Source organism: Microcaecilia unicolor, chromosome 13 (assembly GCF_901765095.1).
Source record: "Microcaecilia unicolor chromosome 13, aMicUni1.1, whole genome shotgun sequence".
NCBI classification, from domain to species: Eukaryota; Metazoa; Chordata; class Amphibia; order Gymnophiona; family Siphonopidae; genus Microcaecilia; species Microcaecilia unicolor.
The window spans coordinates 12,474,483-12,498,381 of record NC_044043.1 but is presented as its reverse complement, the minus strand read 5'-3'; the positions used below and the strand labels follow the sequence as shown (position 1 = coordinate 12,498,381).

The 23,899-nt window shown below is 47.2% G+C and overlaps 1 protein-coding gene across 1 annotated transcript in view; it reads left to right on the top strand.

Annotated features, from left to right (window-relative positions):
* Nucleotides 1-23,899, top strand: part of NOS2 (nitric oxide synthase 2) — a 115,751-nt gene that overhangs the window by 49,877 nt on the left and 41,975 nt on the right. Inside the window, exons 12-15 of the mRNA XM_030222499.1 lie at nt 5,002-5,084; nt 13,266-13,410; nt 17,008-17,112; nt 22,416-22,465. Coding sequence (XP_030078359.1) covers nt 5,002-5,084; nt 13,266-13,410; nt 17,008-17,112; nt 22,416-22,465 — 383 coding nt within the window. The remainder of the gene's footprint in view (nt 1-5,001; nt 5,085-13,265; nt 13,411-17,007; nt 17,113-22,415; nt 22,466-23,899) is intronic.

Below are 23,899 nucleotides of genomic sequence, written 5' to 3'. Positions count from 1 at the left end.
GTGTCCTCCTTTTTATGGAGCCATATGGTAACCCTAGCCCTACAGCTAATTTTATATAACACTAGTAAAAGAAGCCCGTTTCAGAGCAAATGAAACGGGCGCTAGCAAGGTTTTCGTCGCCAACACCCACCTCCCTCCCTCCCTGGCCAACCCCTTCGTTGTTCTGGCATTGCTCCACCCCCAACGTCATGACGTTTGATGCAAGGGCGGGGCCCGAAGCGATTTCCCCCCCCCCCCCCGCCTCCCTGCCTCCCTCCCTGCCAACCCCTTCGTTGTTGTGCCATTGCTCCGCCCTCGAGGGCGGGGCCCGGAGCGATTTTCCCCCCCCCGCCTCCCTGCCTCCCTCCCTGCCAACCCCTTCGTTGTTCTGCCATTGCTCCACCCTCGAGGGCAGGGCCCGGAGCGATTTCCCCCCCGCCTCCCTGCCTCCCTCCCTGCCAACCCCTTCGTTGTTCTGCCATTGCTCCACCCTCGAGGGCGGGGCCCGGAGCGATTTCCCCCCCCCCGCCTCCCTGCCTCCCTCCCTGCCAACCCCTTCGTTGTTCTGCCATTGCTCCACCCTCGAGGGCAGGGCCCGGAGCGATTTCCCCCCCCCCCCCCCGCCTCCCTGCCTCCCTCCCTGCCAACCCCTTCGTTGTTCTGCCATTGCTCCACCCTCGAGGGCAGGGCCCGGAGCGATTTCCCCCCCCCCCCCCCGCCCCCCCCGCATCCCTGCCTCCCTCCCTGCCAACCCCTTCATTGTTCTGCCATTGCTCCGCCCTCGAGGGCAGGGCCCGGAGCGATTTCCCCCCCCCCCCCGCATCCCTGCCTCCCTCCCTGCCAACCCCTTCGTTGTTCTGCCATTGCTCCGCCCTCGAGGGCAGGGCCCGGAGCGATTTCCCCCCCCCCCCCCGCCTCCCTGCCTCCCTTCCTGCCAACCCCTTCGTTGTTCTGCCATTGCTCCGCCCTCGAGGGGGGGGCCCGGAGCGATTTCCCCCCCCCCCCCCCCCCGCATCCCTGCCTCTCTCCCTGCCAACCCCTTCGTTGTTGTGCCATTGCTCCGCCCTCGAGGGCAGGGCCCGGAGCGATTTCCCACCCCCCCCGCATCCCTGCCTCCCTCCCTGCCAACCCCTTCGTTGTTCTGCCATTGCTCCGCCCTCGAGGGCAGGGCCCGGAGCGATTTCCCACCCCCCACCTCCCTGCCTCCCTCCCTGCCAACCCCTTCGTTGTTCTGCCATTGCTCCGCCCTCGAGGGCAGGGCCCGGAGCGATTTCCCCCCCCCCCCCCCCGCCTCCCTGCCTCCCTTCCTGCCAACCCCTTCGTTGTTCTGCCATTGCTCCGCCCTCGAGGGGGGGGCCCGGAGCGATTTCCCACCCCCCCCCCCGCATCCCTGCCTCTCTCCCTGCCAACCCCTTCGTTGTTGTACCATTGCTCCGCCCTCGAGGGCAGGGCCCGGAGCGATTTCCCACCCCCCCCCCGCATCCCTGCCTCCCTCCCTGCCAACCCCTTCGTTGTTCTGCCATTGCTCCGCCCTCGAGGGCAGGGCCCGGAGCGATTTCCCAACCCCACCTCCCTGCCTCCCTCCCTGCCAACCCCTTCGTTGTTCTGCCATTGCTCCGCCCTCGAGGGCAGGGCCCGGAGCGATTTCCCACCTCCCCCCGCCTCCCTGCCTCCCTCCCTGCCAACCCCTTCGTTGTTCTGCCATTGCTCCGCCCTCGAGGGCGGGGCCCGGAGCGATTTCCCACCCCCCGCATCCCTGCCTCTCTCCCTGCCAACCCCTTCGTTGTTGTGCCATTGCTCCGCCCTCGAGGGCAGGGTCCGGAGCGATTTTGGTGGCTTCACCACCACGAACTTTTGAACCTTTTTGAAGGAAGTCAGAGCTTGGCTTCACTGACGTCAGTGTCCTCAGAACGTTGAGGGTGAGTTTTATTATAGTAGATGATGATAAAGAGTTGTTAATGCTCCTTTGTCTCATACATTCACAGGCTTGTCTATTAATTGTATTTGTTCACAGTATTTGATATGCTACAAGGGAGCTGACAGTGGTGACCACGTGGGTTACAACCATTCATTAAAACAAGGAAAACAAAAAGAGAAGGCAGAAGAGGAAAGGACAAGGATGGGGGAGGGGAAATGATATAGAAAAGGGGGGACCAAATGTTTTAGAGAAAAGGTGGGTTTGGAGGAGTGTCATGAATCTCTCTAAAGATGGTTCAGTTCTAAGGTGAAGTGCTAGTAAGTTCCAGAGTTTTGAACCAAGGTAGCTGAAGGCTGACAGACCTTGAGCAGGAACGAGCAGAGGAACAGGAGTAGGGCGGACTGCGTCACAAGTGGTAATGGCAGTGACAGACCTAAGAAAGAAACATACAGCAGGTAAACACAGAGAAAAATCAGCATCGGGGTGTACGAAATGAGAAAGGACAACGAGCACTACAGATGGTGTATTGATTTCTATGGAAAATGATCCCAGATTGAAGTATAGCCTCCAGCAAAACTGCCATATTTCCCCTAATTCTATAACCTTAGTGACTAAAAGTAACCGCCATTTATGCGTAAGATTATAGAATACTAGCACTTATATTTGTGAATGTAAGATTCTCGCGTGGAAACGCTCGGGGCGTGCTCCGTGCTGTTCCATGATTTGAGTGCGCAGGTTGCCTAGAAGGGAATTCTATAAATATTGCTCAAAAATCGACACTACACGCCATCCTATAGATGGTGTACCTTACTTTGGGCACCAGACTTATCCCTGCTGAAACCTGCTGAATACCACGCTTACTGGGTATTCCACAACTACACACGTTACTTTTCAGAACGCCCCTGGTATACCCACACCCCTCCCATGGTCACATCCCCTTTTGAGATAAATGCTATGGGAGTTAGGCGGCCTACAATGTAGAACAGTGCACAGGCAAAGATATGCACGATTTTTAATGGGTGTCAATTAACATCGATAATTGATTGTTGGCACCCAATTATATTGATGGTTAAGAGCTCATTAGCCAATTAATTTGTGTGCACATCTCAGCATTTGGGCATCATATATAGAGAATCCTGGCGATAGTGCTTAATTTCAAGGCAGCATGAAGAGGGGGATGGGGCCCAGACGTGTCACAAACAGGAGAAAACACTTTATTCTGAGAACCGGTAGGAGGACCTGACACTGGCCATGTTTCGGCGGGAAACCCGTCTGCCTCACGGGTCACCACAAGACACTTTATTGGCAAGAAGTGCATAATGTCGCTGGTGCAAATATACTTGTAGTCACAAGACAAAGCCAGGGAAGGCACCGAACAGACGCAGGAATCCAAGCGATCACCACATCAGTGTCAGGTCCTCCTACTGGTGCTCAGAATAAAATGTTTTTCAAGCTACATCCCCTGTGGTGGTTCATCCTTTGGTCTGCCTTTACTTTCTCCTGTTTGTGCTGCCTTCCCGTAGAGGTTCTTTCTTGTTTGCTGTGCTCACGCCCAGACGTGTCAAACATTTACATGCATAAGTTATAGAATATGTACAGTTACATGGCTAAAGTGCTACATTTAGGCATGAAGTAAGTGAGCACGCTTAAATATTAGTGCATAAATACCAAATTACACTTGCATTCTATAATGGGATCCAGGTCCCTTTATGCCATTATAGAATTTGTGCTCAGTGAGCTGCACTTTAGTACCTAAAGTTTGGTGCACTTTATAGAATTCACTCCACTGCAGCATTTCCAATGCCTTGGTAGACAGCGAATTGTGGGTACAGTTGTATCATGATTAGCACCTTCTGGCTGCCTCTGTGGAGTTTGAGTCCTGTGGAGTTTAAAGGCTGGATAAGCTGCTTGGAGTAGTAACTCCTTGGAGCAGGGGTGTAGCCAGACACCCAATTTTGGGTGGGCCTGGGCCCAAGATGGGTGGGCAGAAGAACCTCGCCCCATCCCACAGGTGATTTGGTCTCTCCTCTCGCCTGCATGCCATATGGTCTCTCAAACATCCCCCCTCTCCCGCATACTTTTTAAATAGCAGATTTTCACCAGCAGCGAGCAGCAACTAATACACACTGCTCATGTTGGCCCCACAGCCTTCCCTCTGATGCAACTTCCTGTTTCTGCATAGGTGGGACTACGTCAGAGGGAAGGCTGTGGGGCTGGTGCAAGTAGTATGTATCAGTCGCTGCTTGCTGCAGGCAAAGATCTTCTATTTACAAGGTATGCAGAAGAGACAGTTGTTGAGCGTTTTCAGCTGGTGGGGCTTGGGAATCCCTGCTAGCCACATCATAGATGTGCTGCTACTGGGTGGGCCTGAGCCCAAAGTGGGTGGGCTCGAGCCCACCCAGGCCCACCCTTGGCTACACCACTGCCTTGGAGTCCCAGTTCGTTCCCCACTGATTGGAAGCTTGGACCAGAAACTAGGAAGCAAAGATGTTAAGAGGGAAGAAACATCAACTGTTTGTGAATGATGGTCCACTAGGCCAGGGCTCTCCAAGGGAAGAAAGTTAACTGAAAAACAAAAAAGGAGACGCCTAGCTTTCTATATAAAATCAGTACCCGAACCAGAGCCTACAGAACCCTCAAAGTGGGAAAAAGCCTTTCTAAGTCAAAATGATTAAATTACTAAGACCTCCAAATATGACTATGTAGCAGCTGAACATTACAATTCATCTATTCTACTTGTGTTATTCTGGCATCGCTGTACCATTGGGATCATAGGGGATGTGCTGATGGGTAGACCTAGCTATGACCCTGTGACACCAGTTCAATAGGCTCGGGGGTGCATATGTACCAGGTTCTGGAGGGAATCATGCTTTGTAACTCTTGGTTGAGGGTTGTTCCTGTAATGGTTTATCGTTGGGGGGGGGGGGGGGAAGGTGATGGTGGCAGAAGGTATTGTTTAAAATAGGGGGAACCCTAGGTTACTTCAAGGAAAGCTGCAGCCCTTGGGGTCTGATTGGCCTGGAAGTCTAAGAAGGAGCAGTAGGAAATGGCCAGGTAAAAATAATGTTATGCACCTGTTTTAATTTGTACTTCATATATTCTAGGTTGACCCCTGGAGAACCCATGTGTGGCAAGATAAAAACTGTAGACCACAGAGAAAGAAAATCAAGTTTAATGTTTTGGCAAAGTAAGTTTCTAAACTCAAGGACGTTTTTTTATGCTCACGAAGACCCCTTACACACAACATGCTACCACCCTGCTAGCGTTTATTTTATTTGAATTTTGATCACACTTTTTTCAGTAGTACCTAGTGGTGTGCTGGAGCAGGCTCTCACAGGCTCGCAAGAGCCGGTTGTTAAGTTTTTAAGAATTTTGGGAGCCGGTTGTTAAAGAAGGGCCCTCCATGGTTACTTTAACAACTGGCTCCCAAAATGTGGTCTTGGGCCCCCTGCTGAATTCTCTTTTACTTTGCTGGTGGGGATGCTGAGCCCTGCCAGCCAAGTAAATAGACTGCTGCTGCTCCCAGCTCCTTGTTTCCAGCTCTGAGCAGCAGGCTGGGACTTCTCCAGCATGTGTGAGAAGTTTCAGCATGCTGCTCAGAGCAAGACGTTGGGAGTGGTGGCAGTCCATTTATTGGCTGCCAGCAAAGGTATGCCTAGCATGCCTGCACGAAGGGAGGGAGGAGAGAGAGACAAGTGTTGCTACCCCCTCCCCCCGGCCACCCCTGGCCCTTCCAACTGCAGAGCTGGCTACGTCCGGAGAAAGAGCCTGTTGTTAAAAATTTACCAGCACACCCCTGGTAGTACCTCAAGGTTAGTTACATTCAGGTACACTGGGTATTTCCCGGTCCCTGGAGGGCTCACAATCTATATTGGTACCTGAGGCAATGGAGGGTTAAGTGACTTGCCCAAGATCACAAGGAGCAGCAGTGGGATTTGAACCACCGGTGCTCTAACCACTAGGCCACTCCCCCACTTTTAGGTTTTGGTTTGCAAAACCTAAAAGTACTTGGTAGCAGGTATAAATCTGGATGTTGATCTGTTAGCACATCAACATTTATTCCCATTCTGAAATGGGGAATAAATATGTATTTTCTAGGCACAGCCTAGTCCCACTCAAAACATGCCCAGGCTATGCCCCCTTGCCAATTAGATGTATTTGGGTTTTTGACATGCATATTCTGGTTTGTCATGCTTAACTTTTGCTTTTGGTTTAAGATTCTCTGTCTGACCTGCAAAGCTCTTCACACGGGTCTCCCTCTATATCTTTCCTCTGTCATTATCCCATACATACCTAACCACATCCTCCGTTCTCTTGATTTCCACCGCATAGTCCTCAATTCAGTGTAAAAGGCTCACTATGAATTTACAAGAAATGTAATTATTGGTCTGAAATTATGGAACAATTTGCCCCCGCCAATTCGATCAGAACATTCATTCTGCAAGTTTAAAACACTTCTTAAGACATTTTTTTTTCAGTTCCTATTTGGTGACTCCCTATTGGTTGAGATAGGACAATGACTGTTACTGTACTTGTAGATTAAAATTTATTTTAATTAATGTATATTCTCTCTCTCTCCCTTCCTGTTGTTATTGTTTACCTCTGTTTTATTATTTTTTTAGATTTATTTAAAGTAAACTGTTTTGACCTATTTTTTAGAAAAGGCGGTATACTAAGCCTCTTCACTCTACTGAAACTGCACTTACCAAAGTTTCTAATGACCTACTACTGGCTAAATCCAGAGGTCTCTATTCTATCCTTATCCTTCTTGACCTATCTGCTGCTTTTGACACTGTTGACCACACTATACTCCTGGATACGCTGTCCTCGCTTGGATTCCAGGTCCCTGTTCTTTCCTTGTTCTCCTCTTACCTCTTGCTTCGTTCTTTCAGTGTTCACTCTGGTGGATCCTCTTCAACTTCCATTCCACTTTCTGTTGGTGTGCCTCAGGGTCCCCTCCTTTTCTCCATCTATACCTCTTCCCTTGGTACCCTGATTTCATCCCATGGCTTTCAATACCATCTTTACGCTGATGACTCTCAGATCTACCTCTCCAGCCCTGAAATCTCAACCTCAATCCAGGACAAAATTTCAGCCTGCTTGTCCGACATTGCTGCTTGGATGTCTCAACGCCATCTAAAACTAAACATGACCAAAACTGAACTTCTCATTCCCCCCCCCCCCCCTAAACCCTCCTCCCCTCTTCCCCCTTCTCTATCTCTGTTAATGGCTCTCACATCCTCCCTGTCTCCTCGGCCAGTAACCTTGGAGTCATCTTTGACTCCTCTCTCTCCTTCTCTGCATATATTCAACAGATCGCAAAAACCTGTCGTTTCTTTATCTACAACATTAGCAAAATTCACCCCTTCCTTTCTGAATATGCTACCAGAACCCTTGTCACCTCTCGCTTGGACTATTGCAATTTACTTCTCACTGGTTTTCCACTCAGCCATCTCTCTCTTCTCCAATCTGTCCAAAATTCTGCGGCACGACTTATTTTCCACCAGAATCGTTTTACCCACACTAACCCACTCCTCAGGTCACTTCACTGGCTCCCTGTCCGATTCCGCATACAGTTTAAACTTCTTGTACTGACCTTTAAATGCATCCACTCTGCAGCCCCCCATTACCTCTCCACTCTCATCTCTCCCTACATTCCTCCCCGTGAACTCCATTCACTGGACAAATCTCTCTTGTCGTCCCCCTTCTCCTCCACTGCTAACTCAAGGCTTCGCTCCTTTTCTCTCGGGGCACCTTATGCCTGGAATAGACTTCCTGGACCTATACGTCTAGCTCCATCTCTACCTGTTTTCAAATCTATGCTGAAAACCCACCTTTTCACTGCTGCCTTTAGCTCCTAGCCAGTACTCAATTGCTCTCCCCTTGTCCCTTCCTTCCTTCTCACCCATTACTTCCTTCACCTGTAACTGTCTTGTCTGACTGTATTATTTAGATTGTAAGCTCTTTTGAGCAGGGACTGTCTATGTCAGGTGTTCAGCGCTGCGTGCGTCTTGTAGCGCTATACAAATGCTAATAATAATAATAAATAAACAGAAACATAAACAAGTACCAGTTTTGCACACCTGAAATGCGAATAGCCTTTCTAAAATGGCCGCCATAGGCACTTTTCTTCTTTATAAAACAGGCAAAAAATAGACGCCTTCCTGCCTTTTTAACCTAGGCCCCTGATATAAAATGACCTGCAATTCTAGAACACTGCACCTACTTTTAGGCCTGCATTCTATAAAGGGAAGTAGGCCCCTGCTTCCTTTATAGAAAACTAGCATAACAGGTAAAATATATCCCCCAAATTCTAGAAACAGCACCAAAGTTAGGCACGCAATTGGGTTCTAGAACAGGGTCAGTTATGTGCACGCCCAACTGTATAGAATCTGGGGGAATAGTGTATAAATATCGGCACACAGATTTACTGCTGCTCCGAAAAAATGTAAATATGTGCATATGCCCTACACATGTACTAAAAACTAGGAGGGCTGTAGGACTAAATACTGAAATCTGAAAATAACTACTACTACTACTATTTAGCATTTCTATAGCGCTACAAGGCGTACGCAGCGCTGCACAAACATAGAAGAAAGACAGTCCCTGCTCAAAGAGCTTACAATCTAATAGACAAAAAATAAATAAAGTAAGCAAATCAATTAATGTGAACGGGAAGGAAGAGAGGAGGGTAGGTGGAGGCGAGTGGTTACGAGTCAAAAGCAATGTTAAAGAGGTGGGCTTTCAGTCTAGATTTAAAGGTGGCCAAGGATGGGGCAAGACGTAGGGGCTCAGGAAGTTTATTCCAGGCGTAGGGTGCAGCGAGACAGAAGGCGCAAAGTCTACTACTATTGGAGATTCTAGATGGAATGTTGCTACTATTGAGATTCTGAGATTCTACATGGAATGTTGCTACTACTACTACTACTATTTAGCATTTCTATAGCGCTACAAGGCGTACGCAGCGCTGCACAAACATAGAAGAAAGACAGTCCCTGCTCAAAGAGCTTACAATCTAATAGACAAAAAAGTAAATAAAGTAAGCCAATCAAATCAATTAATGTGAATGGGAAGGAAGAGAGGAGGGTAGGTGGAGGCGAGTGGTTACAAGTGGTTATGAGTCAAAAGCAATGTTAAAGAGGTGGGCTTTCAGTCTAGATTTAAAGGTGGCCAAGGATGGGGCAAGACGTAGGGGCTCAGGAAGTTTATTCCAGGCGTAGGGTGCAGCGAGACAGAAGGCGCAAAGTCTACTACTATTGGAGATTCTAGATGGAATGTTGCTACTACTACTACTACTATTTAGCATTTCTATAGCGCTACAAGGCGTACGCAGCGCTGCACAAACATAGAAGAAAGACAGTCCCTGCTCAAAGAGCTTACAATCTAATAGACAAAAAAGTAAATAAAGTAAGCCAATCAAATCAATTAATGTGAACGGGAAGGAAGAGAGGAGGGTAGGTGGAGGCGAGTGGTTACGAGTCAAAAGCAATGTTAAAGAGGTGGGCTTTCAGTCTAGATTTAAAGGTGGCCAAGGATGGGGCAAGACGTAGGGGCTCCAACAACAAATATGTGGCAACAAAAAAATGCTCGTTATACTGGTTGAAGATATTAAAGGAGGAAAAAGCTTCAGAATTTATTCAGGCATTACCACTGGTTCAAATTCAAATCAATTCTTGTACACTGCTAATATCCCCTTTCCATGGTTCAGTGCAGTTTACATTCTAGATGAGACAAAAGCAGATAGTGTTTGTGTGAGGTATGAGAAAAGTAGATATCATTGATGTAATGTATGAGACCAAAAATATTATAAGAAAGGATAGTGGGTGGTACTAGGAGGTAGAAGTCAATGGATTGTTATGAAGCAGTCTTTGGGAAGAGAGAGGTTTTTATTCTCTTCCTCAAGCTAAGGTAGCTGTTTTCTGTTCCTGAAGGCAATAGGTAGAGTGTTCCATATTTTAACTCCAAGTACTGGGAATAGAGAGTTGTAAATCAACTATTACTACTACTACTCAGCAGCGTAGCCAGACCTGCCATTTTGGGCGGGCCCCGCATTAACCTGGGTGGGCTGTTCCCAACCCCACCCCTACACAATAATTTTAAAATATTCCCCCCCCCCCCCCCCCGGTATTTTCTTCTGTCTCCCTCGGCCTACCTTGGCAGCGCTTTCTCCCTTCGCCATCCCCTCCCTCTCTTCTGACGGCTCTCCCCGTCCGCGCGGTCTGTTTATTTTTAGTCCTTGAAGCGCCGTTCTCCCTCCAGCACCGCACCGGCGATTCCGATAGCCTTTTGCCAGCGTGCGTCGTCGGGGACGGGGCCTCTCAGGTGCATCCTGAGGTGGGATGCGCCTAAGGAGAAGCCCCGCCCCGACGATGCACGCTGGCAGAAGGCTATCGGAATCGCCGGTGCGGTCCTGGAGGGAGAACGGCGCTTCAAGGACTAAAATTAAACAGACCACGCGGATGTGGAGAGGCAGGAAAAGATGGCTTGGGTTGGGGCTTGTTAGGGTAGGCGCTGGGCGGGCCTGAAGGAAAAGTGGCTGGGCCTGGGCCCGTCCAGGCCCACCCGTGGCTACGCCCCTGCTACTACTTATCATTTCTATAGCGCTACTAGACGTACGCAGCGCTGTACACTTGAACATGAAGAGACAGTCCCTGCTCGACAGAGCTTACAATCTAATTAGGACAAACGAGATAAGGGAATATTAAAGTGAGGATGATAAAATACAAGTGAATAAGGATTAGGAGTTAAAAGCAGCATCAAAAAGGTGGGCTTTTAGCTTAGATTTGAAGACGGCCAGAGATGGAGCTTGACGTACCGGCTCAGGAAATCTATTCCAGGCATATGGTGCAGCAAGATAAAAGGAACGGAGTCTGGAGTTAGCGGTGGAGGAGAAGGGTGCAGATAAGAGAGATCTTCTGATATTGAGTTGTCTTTTGAAACAGTGATGCTAGTGTCAGTTGTTCTTTCAGGACCCTGTTTACTAAGCCGCATTACAGGTATGTTAGCATTTTTAATGCGTGTTAACCTTGTAAGTGATAGTTGATATTGTAATTGACATTGTGTATCTGGATTTTCAAAAGGCGTTTGACAAGGTACCTCATGAAAGGCTACAGAGGAAAATGGAGGGTCATGGGATAGGAGGAAATGTCCTATTGTGGATTAAAAACTGGTTGAAGGATAGGAAACAGAGAGTGGGGTTAAATGGGCAGTATTCACAATGGAGAAGGGTAGTTAGTGGGGTTCCTCAGGGGTCTGTGCTAGGACCGCTGCTTTTTAATATATTTATAAATGATTTAGAGATGGGAGTAACTAGCGAGGTAATTAAATTTGCTGATGACACAAAGTTATTCAAAGTCGTTAACTCGCGACAGGATTGTGAAAAATTACAAGAGGACCTTACGAGACTGGGAGACTGGGCGGCTAAATGGCAGATGACGTTTAATGTGAGCAAGTGCAAGGTGATGCATGTGGGAAAAAAGAACCCGAATTATAGCTACGTCATGCAAGGTTCCACGTTAGGAGTTACGGACCAAGAAAGGGATCTGGGTGTCGTCGTCGATAACACACTGAAACCTTCTGCTCAGTGTGCTGCTGCAGCTAGGAAAGCGAATAGAATGTTGGGTATTATTAGGAAAGGTATGGAAAACAGGTGTGAGGATGTTATAATGCCGTTGTATCGCTCCATGGTACGACTGCACCTTGAGTATTGTGTTCAATTCTGGTCGCTGCATCTCAAGAAAGATATAGTAGAATTGGAAAAGGTGCAGCGAAGGGCGACTAAAATGATAGCGGGGATGGGACGACTTCCCTATGAAGAAAGACTAAGGAGGCTAGGGCTATTCAGCTTGGAGAAGAGACGGCTGAGGGGAGACATGATAGAGGTATATAAAATAATGAGTGGAGTGGAACAGGTGGATGTGAAGCGTCTGTTCACGCTTTCCAAAAATACTAGGACTAGGGGGCATGCGATGAAACTACAGTGTAGTAAATTTAAAACAAATCGGAGAAAATTTTCTTCACCCAACGTGTAATTAAACTCTGGAATTCATTGCCGGAAAATGTGGTGAAGGCGGTTAGCTTAGCAGAGTTTAAAAAGGGGTTGGACGGTTTCCTAAAGGACAAGTCCATAAACCGCTACTAAATGGACTTGGAAAAATCCAAATTCCAGGAATAACATGTATAGAATGTTTGTACGTTTGGGAAGCTTGCCAGGTGCCCTTGGCCTGGATTGGCCGCTGTCGTGGACAAGATGCTGGGCTCGATGGACCCTTAGTCTTTTCCCAGTATGGCATTACTTATGTACTTATGTACTTAAGTGCGTTAACTGTGTATGCACCTACAATTTCCCTATAGGCGCCTACATGGTTAGTGCACGCGCTAATTGTAGGTGCATTAAAAATGCTAACATGCCTTAGTAAACAGGGCCCCCAGTCTGTTAGACTGCCAATCACTGGCAAAAAAAACTCCTTAGAAGTCTTCATTCAGTCTTTTGTTCCTGTTAATTAACTCATTTATAATAATTAGAATATCAAATGATCATTACTATAAAGAACGGGCTTAGCTGCTGGAGCTCCAGGGACATGCTGGCACACTGAAGTTTCCACAGATGTCTGTTTTGAAACCCCTGAGGCAGAAGAGACTATATCTCAGAAACCCTGGCATGTCATGTGGACCGGGTGGATTTGAGACCTGAGGCAGCAATCAACAGCTAGATCCTTTCTTTTTAGTAATGATTGTTTGATATGCTAATTATAAATGAGTTAATTAACAGGAACAAAAGACTGAATGAAGATTTGTAAGGAAGTTTTTTTTGTTTTTGCCAATGATGGACTGATAAGGCACTTAATAAGGCCTGAATACATTTTGAGGGCCCGATATTCAGACCACAGGAGTTACTCAACTAAGTCCCACGGTCAGCACTGAGCCTGGATTTTCAATGCTGGGCCATTTTCAGTGACCGGCATTGAATATCCTCTTTATTTTGGGCCGGTTCAAGCTAAACCGGCCAAGTCGATATTCAGCGCTAGCTGGTTAAGTTTTAACCAGTCAAAGATAGGCCTGGTATTTACGTGACCAAATATGGCCCCCAAAACTCGGTGAATAGCCATAAACTGCGATTATCAGTGAGTCATGACCGGTCATGCCCCTGAGAATGCCTATTTGGAGACTGTATAAAAGTACACGGACTTTTCTGTGCTTTTGCGAACATATGCAGCCATGCAATATTATGAAAATCCATTTCCATGTGTAAAACTGGCTTTACCTGTGAAAAAAACCTTCATATTAGTAGTCTCAAAATGTCTTTCAAAAGGTGCTGCTACTATTAGTGTAAATGATATAAAATCATATGATGTCTGAATTTTCTCAGGGCCGTCCTCTTTGCCTCAGTGCTAGTGCGAAAGTCCTTGGCAACCAGGCCAAAGGCAACCGTACTGTATGCGACAGAGACTGGGAAATCAGAGAGCCTGGCAAGGAAACTCGGCAGCTTGTTCAACTGCGCCTTCAGGACTAAGGTAAGAGCGACATAGCAGTGTCTCTGGGAAAGTTCCAGAAACTCATGGGATATTATGGGGGGAATTCTAAGGAGATGCAAAGAAAAAAAACTTCTCATTTTCTGTCATGATGATGGTCATTTTAAATGGCACTTTCACCAGTAAGAACATCGTCCGATATTCAGACCATAGTGGTAAGCGGCATCTGGTTGAAGGTAGGAAGATGTGTGTCAAGGATGGGAGCCCAAAAGTGTTGCCTTCATTTCATATCTTGTGTTGTACTGTTTCGACACTTCAGAACCTTCATTATAAGCCTTAGACAAAAGGCTTTTGGGGTAATTTTATAAAACAAACCTGCCTAACTTATGCACCTGGCATGCACATAAGTTAAATCAATTTTTAAAAAGAAATTTACACATCCAGTAGCCTAATGGTTAGTACAGTGGGCTAAGAACCAGGGGAACTGGGTTCTATTCCCACTGCAGCTCCTTGAGAACCTGGGCACGTCACTTTAAGGGCCCTTTTACAAAGGTGTGGAAGGTCTAACGAGCAGGTAGCACGTGCTCCTGGTGGTAATTCTGAGTTTGGCACGCATCAGATCCTAAGGTAGAAAATATCTTTCAATTTTCTACTATAGGGGGTGTTCCCAGTGGTAATCAGCAGTGCGGCCATGTTGGCACGCACTGCATGGTTACTGTGTGGGTAGTGTGTGAGCCCTTACCGCTAGGCCAATGGCTCCACACTACCTCAGGCCACTTTTTACTGCTTCTTTGTAAAAGGATTTGTTAACCCTCCATTGCCCCAGGACAAAACTTAGATTGTGAGCCTATTAGGGACAGAGGGAGCCTACTTTGATGTGATAAACGTGTAGGCATTCTTAGGAGTTTAATTTGCGTGGAGTGGGGCAGAGTCAGGATATACGTGCATAGAATACATTTGCCTTGGAACAGGTGTAAATTCATGCAAGAGCATCCGTGTTGTAGAGGGGATAGTTCCAGTTCTTATTTTATAAGGGAATTATCAGTCTATGTTGCCTTCACAAAATACCGATATCAAAAATAAGCCCATTCCTCTTAGTCTGGCTAGACCAGTCCAGACCAGTGGTGTAGCTACATTGGGCCACAGGGGCCTGGGCCCCCCCAAATTTCAGCCAGACCCCTGGTTTTGCTGGCGGGGGTCCCCAACCTCCCCCCCCCCAGCTGAAGCCTTGTTTAGCGCCAGTCTCCGGTTCCGCCGCGTTACCTGTCCTGCTCTCTCTTCCTTCTCACGTCCTGCAAGCTTCTTTAAGTGAAACTGAGCGTACAGGCCAAGAGGAAGAGAGAGCAGGGCAGGGAATGCGATGACACCGGAATTTGGCGCTGGAGAAGGCTTCAGCTGGAGTGCAGCAGGGCGGCGGAGGGAGCAGCAAGGCAGTGGGGAAGGGGGTGGGGGCGGTGGTGAGGCAGCAGACTAAAATGTGCCCCCCCACCTCGGGCACTGGCCCCCTCCCTCCGCGTGGTCTGGCAATGCCCCCGGTCCAGACCATCAGGTAGAAAAACACAAGCATGTTCCAGTGACATCACCAGTACAAGTAGCCTGTATTTCTCTCTACCTTCAGCAGCTGCTCAGGTTTTCCAGGTGCTGTGTTTTTTTGTTTGGGCCTGTCTCCTGTAACTATGGCTAGTCCAGTTCAGTCCTTAGATGTTGCTTCTCCCAGGGATTTTTCTACGGCTGTCCCTGGCTGAGTTGAGCTTGCCTCTCCCTTGCTGAGAGCTGTGCTTCTAGAGCGGTTGGTATTGGCCTGTGGGGTCTTTGCTGTATGGCTTCCCTATTCCTTTCCCTCCCCCCCCTAGACTTGTTGAGTCCGACACACACAAAAAAAGAACAGAACCCGCGCTTTAAGAACAAAAGAGACAGAAGAGAAAGGGGCTTCATTGTACTCCTGCGCATGCTGTCAGCGACTGATATTAAAAAAAAATAGGTTCACTATGAGGAAACAAAATCACATAACCACATCAATCAAAACTCAATATATCAAATCACTATTCTAGAATTTCTTAAAATGCATTTTTCTTGGGTCATCATATGAGAAGCATAGCATAGACTCCAAAATATATCAACAAAATAATCATCAGTCCATGTAGAAAAAATGGTTTGATAACATTTGTTTTAATAAAGAGTATTTTACTACAAAAAATAAAAAATCTTATTTAAAAGCACTTCTATGCTCTAAAGTACTCCAGTAGAGAATACTTTGCTGTAGAGATGTAATGTTCTGTCCAGTGGCGTAGCCAAGGGTGGGCCTAGGTGGGCCCAGGCCCACCCACTTTGGGCTCAGGCCCACCCAGTAGCAGCACACTTATGATGTGGCTGGCAGAGATTCCCAAGCCCCACCAGCTGAAAACTCCCAACAACTGTTCCTCCTGCGTACCTTGTAAACAGCAGATCTTCGCCTGCAGCAAGCAGTGACTGATACATTCTGCTCGCACCTCTCCCACAGAACTTCTCTGTACTCCCGCCTATGCGGAAACAGGAAGTTGTATCACTGGGAAGGCTGTGGGGCCAACATGAGCAGCATGCATTAATTGCTGCTCGCCCTAGTGAAAATCTGCTATTTAAAAGATGCGAGAGAGGGGGGATGTTTGAGAGACCATATGGCATGCAGGAGAAACCAAATCACCTGTGGGATGGGGTGGGGTTCTGCCCACCCATCTTGGGCCCAGGCCCACCCAAAATCGGGTGTCTGGCTACGCCCCTGGTTCTGTCTTTATACAAAAGGCACAAAAGAAGCACATTTTTGGAAAATGTTCTGTTATAAAATTAATCCAATGCAGGAAAACAGTTTGATCTAGTTATCTAGAAAGCACCGAAGCCTGCCATTATAGTGTGTATGCAACCTCCATATAAACTTGAAACCACTTTTGTTCCTTGGGATTCAGCAGCCTGAGGTACCTCAGTCCTGCAGGTAGTTGAATCCCGTTTTATCAGAATAATGCTACTTGCAAGTCTCTTCGCAGGCAGGCTGGCAGAGCAGGATCATCCTAACTTGCACCCCCCCCCCCCCCCAAGGCCACATGGGCTCCCCCGGCTCAAGCCCCCACCCATCCCCATCCTCAAATTCCCCTCTTCCCCTCCCTCCACACCCCACTTCCCAGATAACCCTCGATCCCCTCAAAGGGCTACATTTTCATCATTGATGGTTCAAAGGAGTCGTCAGGCAGGAGGGATGCCCAGTCACTTCTGCCCAGTCTGGCACTGGCCACAAAATGGCATCCTTAGCGGTAGTCTTGCATGGCTACCACAAGGGGTCATGTTTCCTCATATGGCTTTACAGCCCAGTTCTCCTGGTTGGTGAAATAACTGCAACCAAAATCTGGGGTTATTTTACCGTGATTTCTTTGGCCCTAATGTGGCTTGTAGCGTATCAGGGTATTTGTGTTATGGTATTTGCTTATTTTGTATCTCATTAGTCATTACTATGTAACCCACAGTGACTTAAATATTGCAGCAGTAAATTAAGTCAAGTTGTTTTAGAGCCAAGGGCAAATAACTGAACTTAAAGCCCTAACACAGCTTGATAACTTCCCTCTTAATGCTCACCTCCATTAGTATGGTGTCCTCACTTTGTCTGTCTTGCAGATTCTCTGTATGGATGAATATGAGTTCAGTGACCTGGAAAAGGAAACCCTTCTTTTGGTGGTTACCAGTACCTTTGGAAATGGGGATTGCCCCAGAAATGGCGAGGTAAGTGCAACGATTTGATGTCTTGATGGCTTTCTTTCTACTGGGATGTCTAGCCCGTGTGGAATCCTGCAAACTCAACTCAATGCAATGCAATTGGTGACAAGGGTAGAGTGGTCTGGAGCAGTGGCGTAGCTATGGGGGCCACAGGGGCCTGGGACCCTCCAAATTGGGGCCCCTGGTTTGGCTGGCGGGGGTCCCCAATCCTTGCCATCTGAAGCGTTTGTCCAGCGCTGGTCTCCGCCAGTGCTGCCTGCCCTGCTCTTCCCTTCCCCCCTTCCACGTCGATGTCTGGCTACGCCACTGGTCTGGAATATATCATCCTAAATAAATTTGCAAAAAAACCCACACTGCCGCTGGCCACCTCATCTAAACAATGTCACTTCACTTTCTGGTTCTTCCACTGTCGCAATGTTTTCTTCAGTGTGAACTGACCAGGCCCTGCTGCTTCCTGACTGGCAATGAGTTGAGCCCGTTTCTCACAATTTCTTCCAGTCATATTCTACGCTTACCCTCTTCCACCTCTTTTCTGGAATATCTTGCGCCAGTCTATAAGAACCATAACCTTGCTCCAGATACAAATATTTATTAAGAAAAAGATCCTCCTGACTGAAGCAAAAAGGTGTCTGTGTGTATCATGACGATAATTGCTAGATGGTGGCAACGTCATTGAGGTGAGGTGGCCAACGTGAGTTAGGGTTATGATATATCCCAAATTTTATTGGTGAAGCTTTGACAGAGTTATGCAGAAAACAAGCTTTGTATAGTTATGTTTTTAAACACAGTGTAGTTATTTTTTTTTTATATTTTTATTGAAAAAAATTTTCAGTTACAAAGAATAAAGAACCGAAATGTAAAACTAATTAACAATGGCTTCTGTGTTTAAAGGAGATGCATACAGTGGGGGAAATAAGTATTTGATCCCTTGCTGATTTTGTAAGTTTGCCCACTGACAAAGACATGAGCAGCCCATAATTGAAGGGTAGGTTATTGGTAACAGTGAGAGATAGCACATCACAAATTAAATCCGGAAAATCACATTGTGGAAAGTATATGAATTTATTTGCATTCTGCAGAGGGAAATAAGTATTTGATCCCCCACCAACCAGTAAGAGATCTGGCCCCTACAGACCAGGTAGATGCTCCAAATCAACTCGTTATCTGCATGACAGACAGCTGTCGGCAATGGTCACCTGTATGAAAGACACCTGTCCACAGACTCAGTGAATCAGTCAGACTCTAACCTCTACAAAATGGCCAAGAGCAAGGAGCTGTCTAAGGATGTCAGGGACAAGATCATACACCTGCACAAGGCTGGAATGGGCTACAAAACCATCAGTAAGACGCTGGGCGAGAAGGAGACAACTGTTGGTGCCATAGTAAGAAAATGGAAGAAGTACAAAATGACTGTCAATCGACAAAGATCTGGGGCTCCACGCAAAATCTCACCTCGTGGGGTATCCTTGATCATGAGGAAGGTTAGAAATCAGCCTACAACTACAAGGGGGGAACTTGTCAATGATCTCAAGGCAGCTGGGACCACTGTCACCACGAAAACCATTGGTAACACATTACGACATAACGGATTGCAATCCTGCAGTGCCCGCAAGGTCCCCCTGCTCCGGAAGGCACATGTGACGGCCCGTCTGAAGTTTGCCAGTGAACACCTGGATGATGCCGAGAGTGATTGGGAGAAGGTGCTGTGGTCAGATGAGACAAAAATTGAGCTCTTTGGCATGAACTCAACTCGCCGTGTTTGGAGGAAGAGAAATGCTGCCTATGACCCAAAGAACACCGTCCCCACTGTCAAGCATGGAGGTGGAAATGTTATGTTTTGGGGGTGTTTCTCTGCTAAGGGCACAGGACTACTTCACCGCATCAATGGGAGAATGGATGGGGCCATGTACCGTACAATTCTGAGTGACAACCTCCTTCCCTCCGCCAGGGCCTTAAAAATGGGTCGTGGCTGGGTCTTCCAGCACGACAATGACCCAAAACATACAGCCAAGGCAACAAAGGAGTGGCTCAGGAAGAAGCACATTAGGGTCATGGAGTGGCCTAGCCAGTCACCAGACCTTAATCCCATTGAAAACTTATGGAGGGAGCTGAAGCTGCGAGTTGCCAAGCGACAGCCCAGAACTCTTAATGATTTAGAGATGATCTGCAAAGAGGAGTGGACCAAAATTCCTCCTGACATGTGTGCAAACCTCATCATCAACTACAGAAGACGTCTGACCGCTGTGCTTGCCAACAAGGGTTTTGCCACCAAGTATTAGGTCTTGTTTGCCAGAGGGATTAAATACTTATTTCCCTCTGCAGAATGCAAATAAATTCATATACTTTCCACAATGTGATTTTCCGGATTTAATTTGTGATGTGCTATCTCTCACTGTTACCAATAACCTACCCTTCAATTATGGGCTGCTCATGTCTTTGTCAGTGGGCAAACTTACAAAATCAGCAAGGGATCAAATACTTATTTCCCCCACTGTAGATGCATTGCATTACATTACATAGAGGGGCATAATCGAACGACAACGTCTATCTCCATGGTCGTTTATCTCCGAGAACGGGTCCGTGAAGGGGCGGACCGAACCGTAGTTTCGGAAAAAATAGACGTCCATGTTTTATTCGACAATTTGTGAGCTGGGCGTTTTTGTTTTTCAGTGATAATGGAAAATGAAAGCGCCCAGCTCAAAAACGAATAAATCCAAGGCATTTGTTCGTGGGAGGGGCCAGGATTTATAGTGCACTGGTCCCCCTCACATGCCGGGACACCAACCGGGCACCCTAGGGGGCACTTTTACAAAAACAAAAAAAAAGGTAAAAGAGCTCCCAAGTGCATAGCACCCTTCCCTTGGGTGTTGAGCCCCCCAAATCCCCCTCAAAACCCACCGCCCACAAGTCTACACCATTACTATAGCCCTAAGGGGTGAAGGGGGGCACCTACATGTGGGTACAGTGGGTTTGGGGGGCGGTGTGGAGGGCTCCCATTTACCAGCACAAGTGTAACAGGTGGGGGGGGGATGGGCCTGGATCTACCTGCCTGACGTCCACTGCACCCCCTAATAACTGCTCCAGTGACCTGCATACTGCTGCCAGGGACGTGGGTATGACATTTGAGGGTGAACATAAAAAGTTGTGAAACGGCATATTTTTGTGGTGGGAGGGGGTTTGTGACCACTGGGGGAGTCAGGGGAGGTCATCCCCGATTCCCTCCAGTGGTCATCTGGTCATTTAGGGCACTTTTTGGGGCCTTATTCGTGGAAAAACAGGGTCCAGGAAAAGTGCCCTAAATTCTCGCTAAAAACGCATATTTTTTTTTCCATTATCGGCGAAAGACGCCTATCTCTGATCGGCCGATAACCACGCCCCAGTTCCGCCTTCACCACGCCCCCATCAACTTTGTCCGCATCCGCGACGGAGTGCAGTTGAAAACGTCCAAATTCGGCTTTCGATTATACCGCTTTATTCGTTTTTGGGAGATAAACGTCTATCTCCCGATTTGGGTCGCAATATAGGCGTTTTTCTTTTTCAATTATAAGCTGGATAGTGTAGTTATTTTAACCAAGAGTTTAGTAGGCTTTAAGATAGATTTCCACTTCCTGGTACAGTACTTCTCAGTTATCCGACCTTCACTAATCCAACCATCTGACCCCCCCCCCCCCCCCCCCCCTCAGTGACATCATCATATATATTTCTATTACAAATCTTTGTCTTAGGACAATTTTTGAAAATCGTGAACTCTATGCCATGGTTTTTCCCATATTATTTCACTTTTCACTTATCCGGCAATGAGTCAGTCCCGTTTAAATCGGTTAATTGAGACTGTACTGCAGTTGCAGACTTCTCACCTCTCTGTCATGGACTTATTCCTTCATCTTCCTATCACCCTCTCTTCCCTGTCCTCCAAAGTCTTTATCATTTCTGAAACTCTGTTGCACTTGAATGGACAGGTAAAAAATTAATCGAAACAAGGCGCTAGGTGTCTTGAAACAGTAGAAAAGGAAGGACAGAAGCAGACACTGTCAATCCAAAGAATCTTTATTTGAACAGACCCGACGTGGCCATGTTTCGCCAGATAGGCTGCATCAGGGGTAAAAACTAAAACAGCTAGCCAGGGACACACTGTGCTTAGCCGTGCTTGTAAAACTGGCAAAGACAGAAGGAGCAGCCTCTGTACTATCTGCCATCAAAAAAGTGCTGAAGTCATCTGGGATGCTCAGTTTTACTAGCAGGGCTAAGCATAGTGTGTCCCTGGCTAGCTGTTTTGTTTTTACCTCTGATGCAGCCTATCCAGTGAAACGTAGCCACGTCAGGTCTGTTCAAATAAAGATTCTTTGAATAGATGGTGTCTGCTCCTGTCCTTCCACTTGAATGGACAGGTACAGAGTTCAGAAGTTCACCTTAGGGACCCTTTCTACACTGAGGACAGACCATTCTGCCAAGCTGTTCAGGCCTAATCATTTGTAACCCTCCTGTGGTTCTCCTTTGAAGAGTGTAGTAATTATAGCAACTACCATGGTATTCTCTCCTACTTCCCCTCTTTTTTTATGCAGAAATCACAACTGGCTTCTGAAGTGACAAAGCATGGTGTCATTCACAACCAATCAGTAGACGTCAGGGGCGTAGCTACGTAGGGCCACGGGGGCATGGGCCCCCATAGATTTGGCACTGGCCCCCCCCTGCTGCCGACCCTCTCAACCCCTCCCTCCTGCTGCCAACCCTCCCCCGCCGCTGTCGGGCACCTTTGCTGGTGGGGGTCCCCAACCCCCGCCAGCCAAAGTCCTCTTCTCTGGCACGGTCGCATTGCTGATCTAAAAGCAAGGCTTCTGTTTCTGTGAGTCTGGTGTCCTGCATTTACAACGCTTCTGTTTCTGAGAGTCTGACGTCCTGCAGATCAGCAACGCGGCCGCGCCGGAGAAGAGGACTTCAGATGGCGGGGGTTGGGGACCCCGGCCAGCAAAGGTACCCAATGGCGACGGCGGGTTGGTGGTGGCAGGAAGGGGGGTTAAAAGGGTTGATGGGGGGGGGTCAAAGGTGGTGATGGCAGCGGCGGCCAAAAATGGCAGGGGGGTTCAGCAGTGCCGGAGGGGGGGGGGGTAAAATGTGCCCCCTCACCTCAGGCTCTGGACCCCTCTCCTGCCGAAGTCTGGTTACGCCCCTGGTAGATGTTGTTCTCAGAATACAAGTTGAGGGCCTCCAAGTATCCCTAGTCTTAGGCCTCTGAGAAGCAAAAATTAGTCCCAAAATGCAAACCTAAAGGCATGGTTCTATAATATTGTATTTATCCTCTCTTTTTATAGAAATTCAAGAAATCTATAGCCTCCTTGAAAGAAGTGAAAAACAAGTTCAGGTACATAAATGCTTTATATATTTGGCATATCTTCCATGCTTCTGATCCAAATTGTTTTTACATTATATTATATTACATCAGGTTTTATGTAGATTACATACCAAGAGATCCAGCAATATCTAGAGAATAACAGACAAGAACAAACATTATAAAATGGTGCCAGTCAATAAAAATGAAAAACCTACAGTAACAACCAGACCAAAATTGCTTATAAAGATAGGTTTTCAAGTGAAAATAACTTCGCAATGACCTAATCTCTAGTGGATGTTCACTCCAAATATGAGGAGTTTAATACATAAAAGAAGCATTATGACTGCTCCAATATTTCAAGCCTTTTGGACAAGGAAAATCGCGAATGACTGTAAACAGATTAATTCAGACATGAAGGCAGGTGCCAGACCATATGGTGTAAACCATCACACAAACCTTAACATAAAAATGAGCTTCCATAGAAAAACAGTGTCAGTGGCTTCTAGAAAAAAAGTCTGAAAAGCAAGACCCCATCAGTAATATTTCATACTGATCTTTGTCTACTTATAGACAGGAACTGAAGACTTTGTAGGGATGCGTATTTGTTAGGGTCCATTTGGTTCATGAACTCATCTTAACAATTTAGTGCACGCTAAACTGAATTAATGTGCATTAACCTATGAATTAGCATGCATTAAATTTTTTACAATTAAAACGAATGTGTGGAATGAACTTAGAAGTCCAAAACTTGGGAGAAATCCAAAATGAAGCAAAAAATGATGAACATTTGTTTCCCTGTACACATCTCTAAGGGGCCTTTTTACTAAACCGTGTTAAGCGCTAATGCACGCTTAATGCAGAGAAAAAATGCTTACGCAAAACACATTAACTTGTCGTATGCTGCTGTTTCTTTTATTATGAAAGCATGCCGTCATCTATTTATATGCCTGCTGGGCTAGGGGTTTTGCGGGTGCCAGCCAATATTTAGTACTGGCCCCCGCATAACTAAGAACTCCACCCGCATAACTTTTACTCTTGTATTTCAGTGCCTTTGATCCCCCTTCTGGCCCCCTCCTTCTCTCCCACCCTTCCTCCAGCCCATGTCATGTAAAAGCCTCATTCCCATTCCTTGGAACATTGCCCCCACCCCACCCCCAGTGGTCTAGGTGGGCCTTCCTAAGCCTAATTCTGTTCCCTGGTGCTCCAGTGGGATGTTGGGGGCAATGTGTCCTGCGTTAAGCCACTTTTGCTGCATTGGGCGTGTGCTAGCGTCTAACACAGCTTAGTAAAAGGGTCCCTAAGTTACTGCTCATTAACTGTAAAGACAGCAGTTAGAGGGGTGCAGTTAACAGCACCTCAAGAATGTAACTAACCGCATCACCTTTTCTGCCTTTCAGGTAATGGCAAAATGCTAGGAATCCTCCCAACAGCTATCACAGCTGTTGTACAGTTACTGCATGTTAT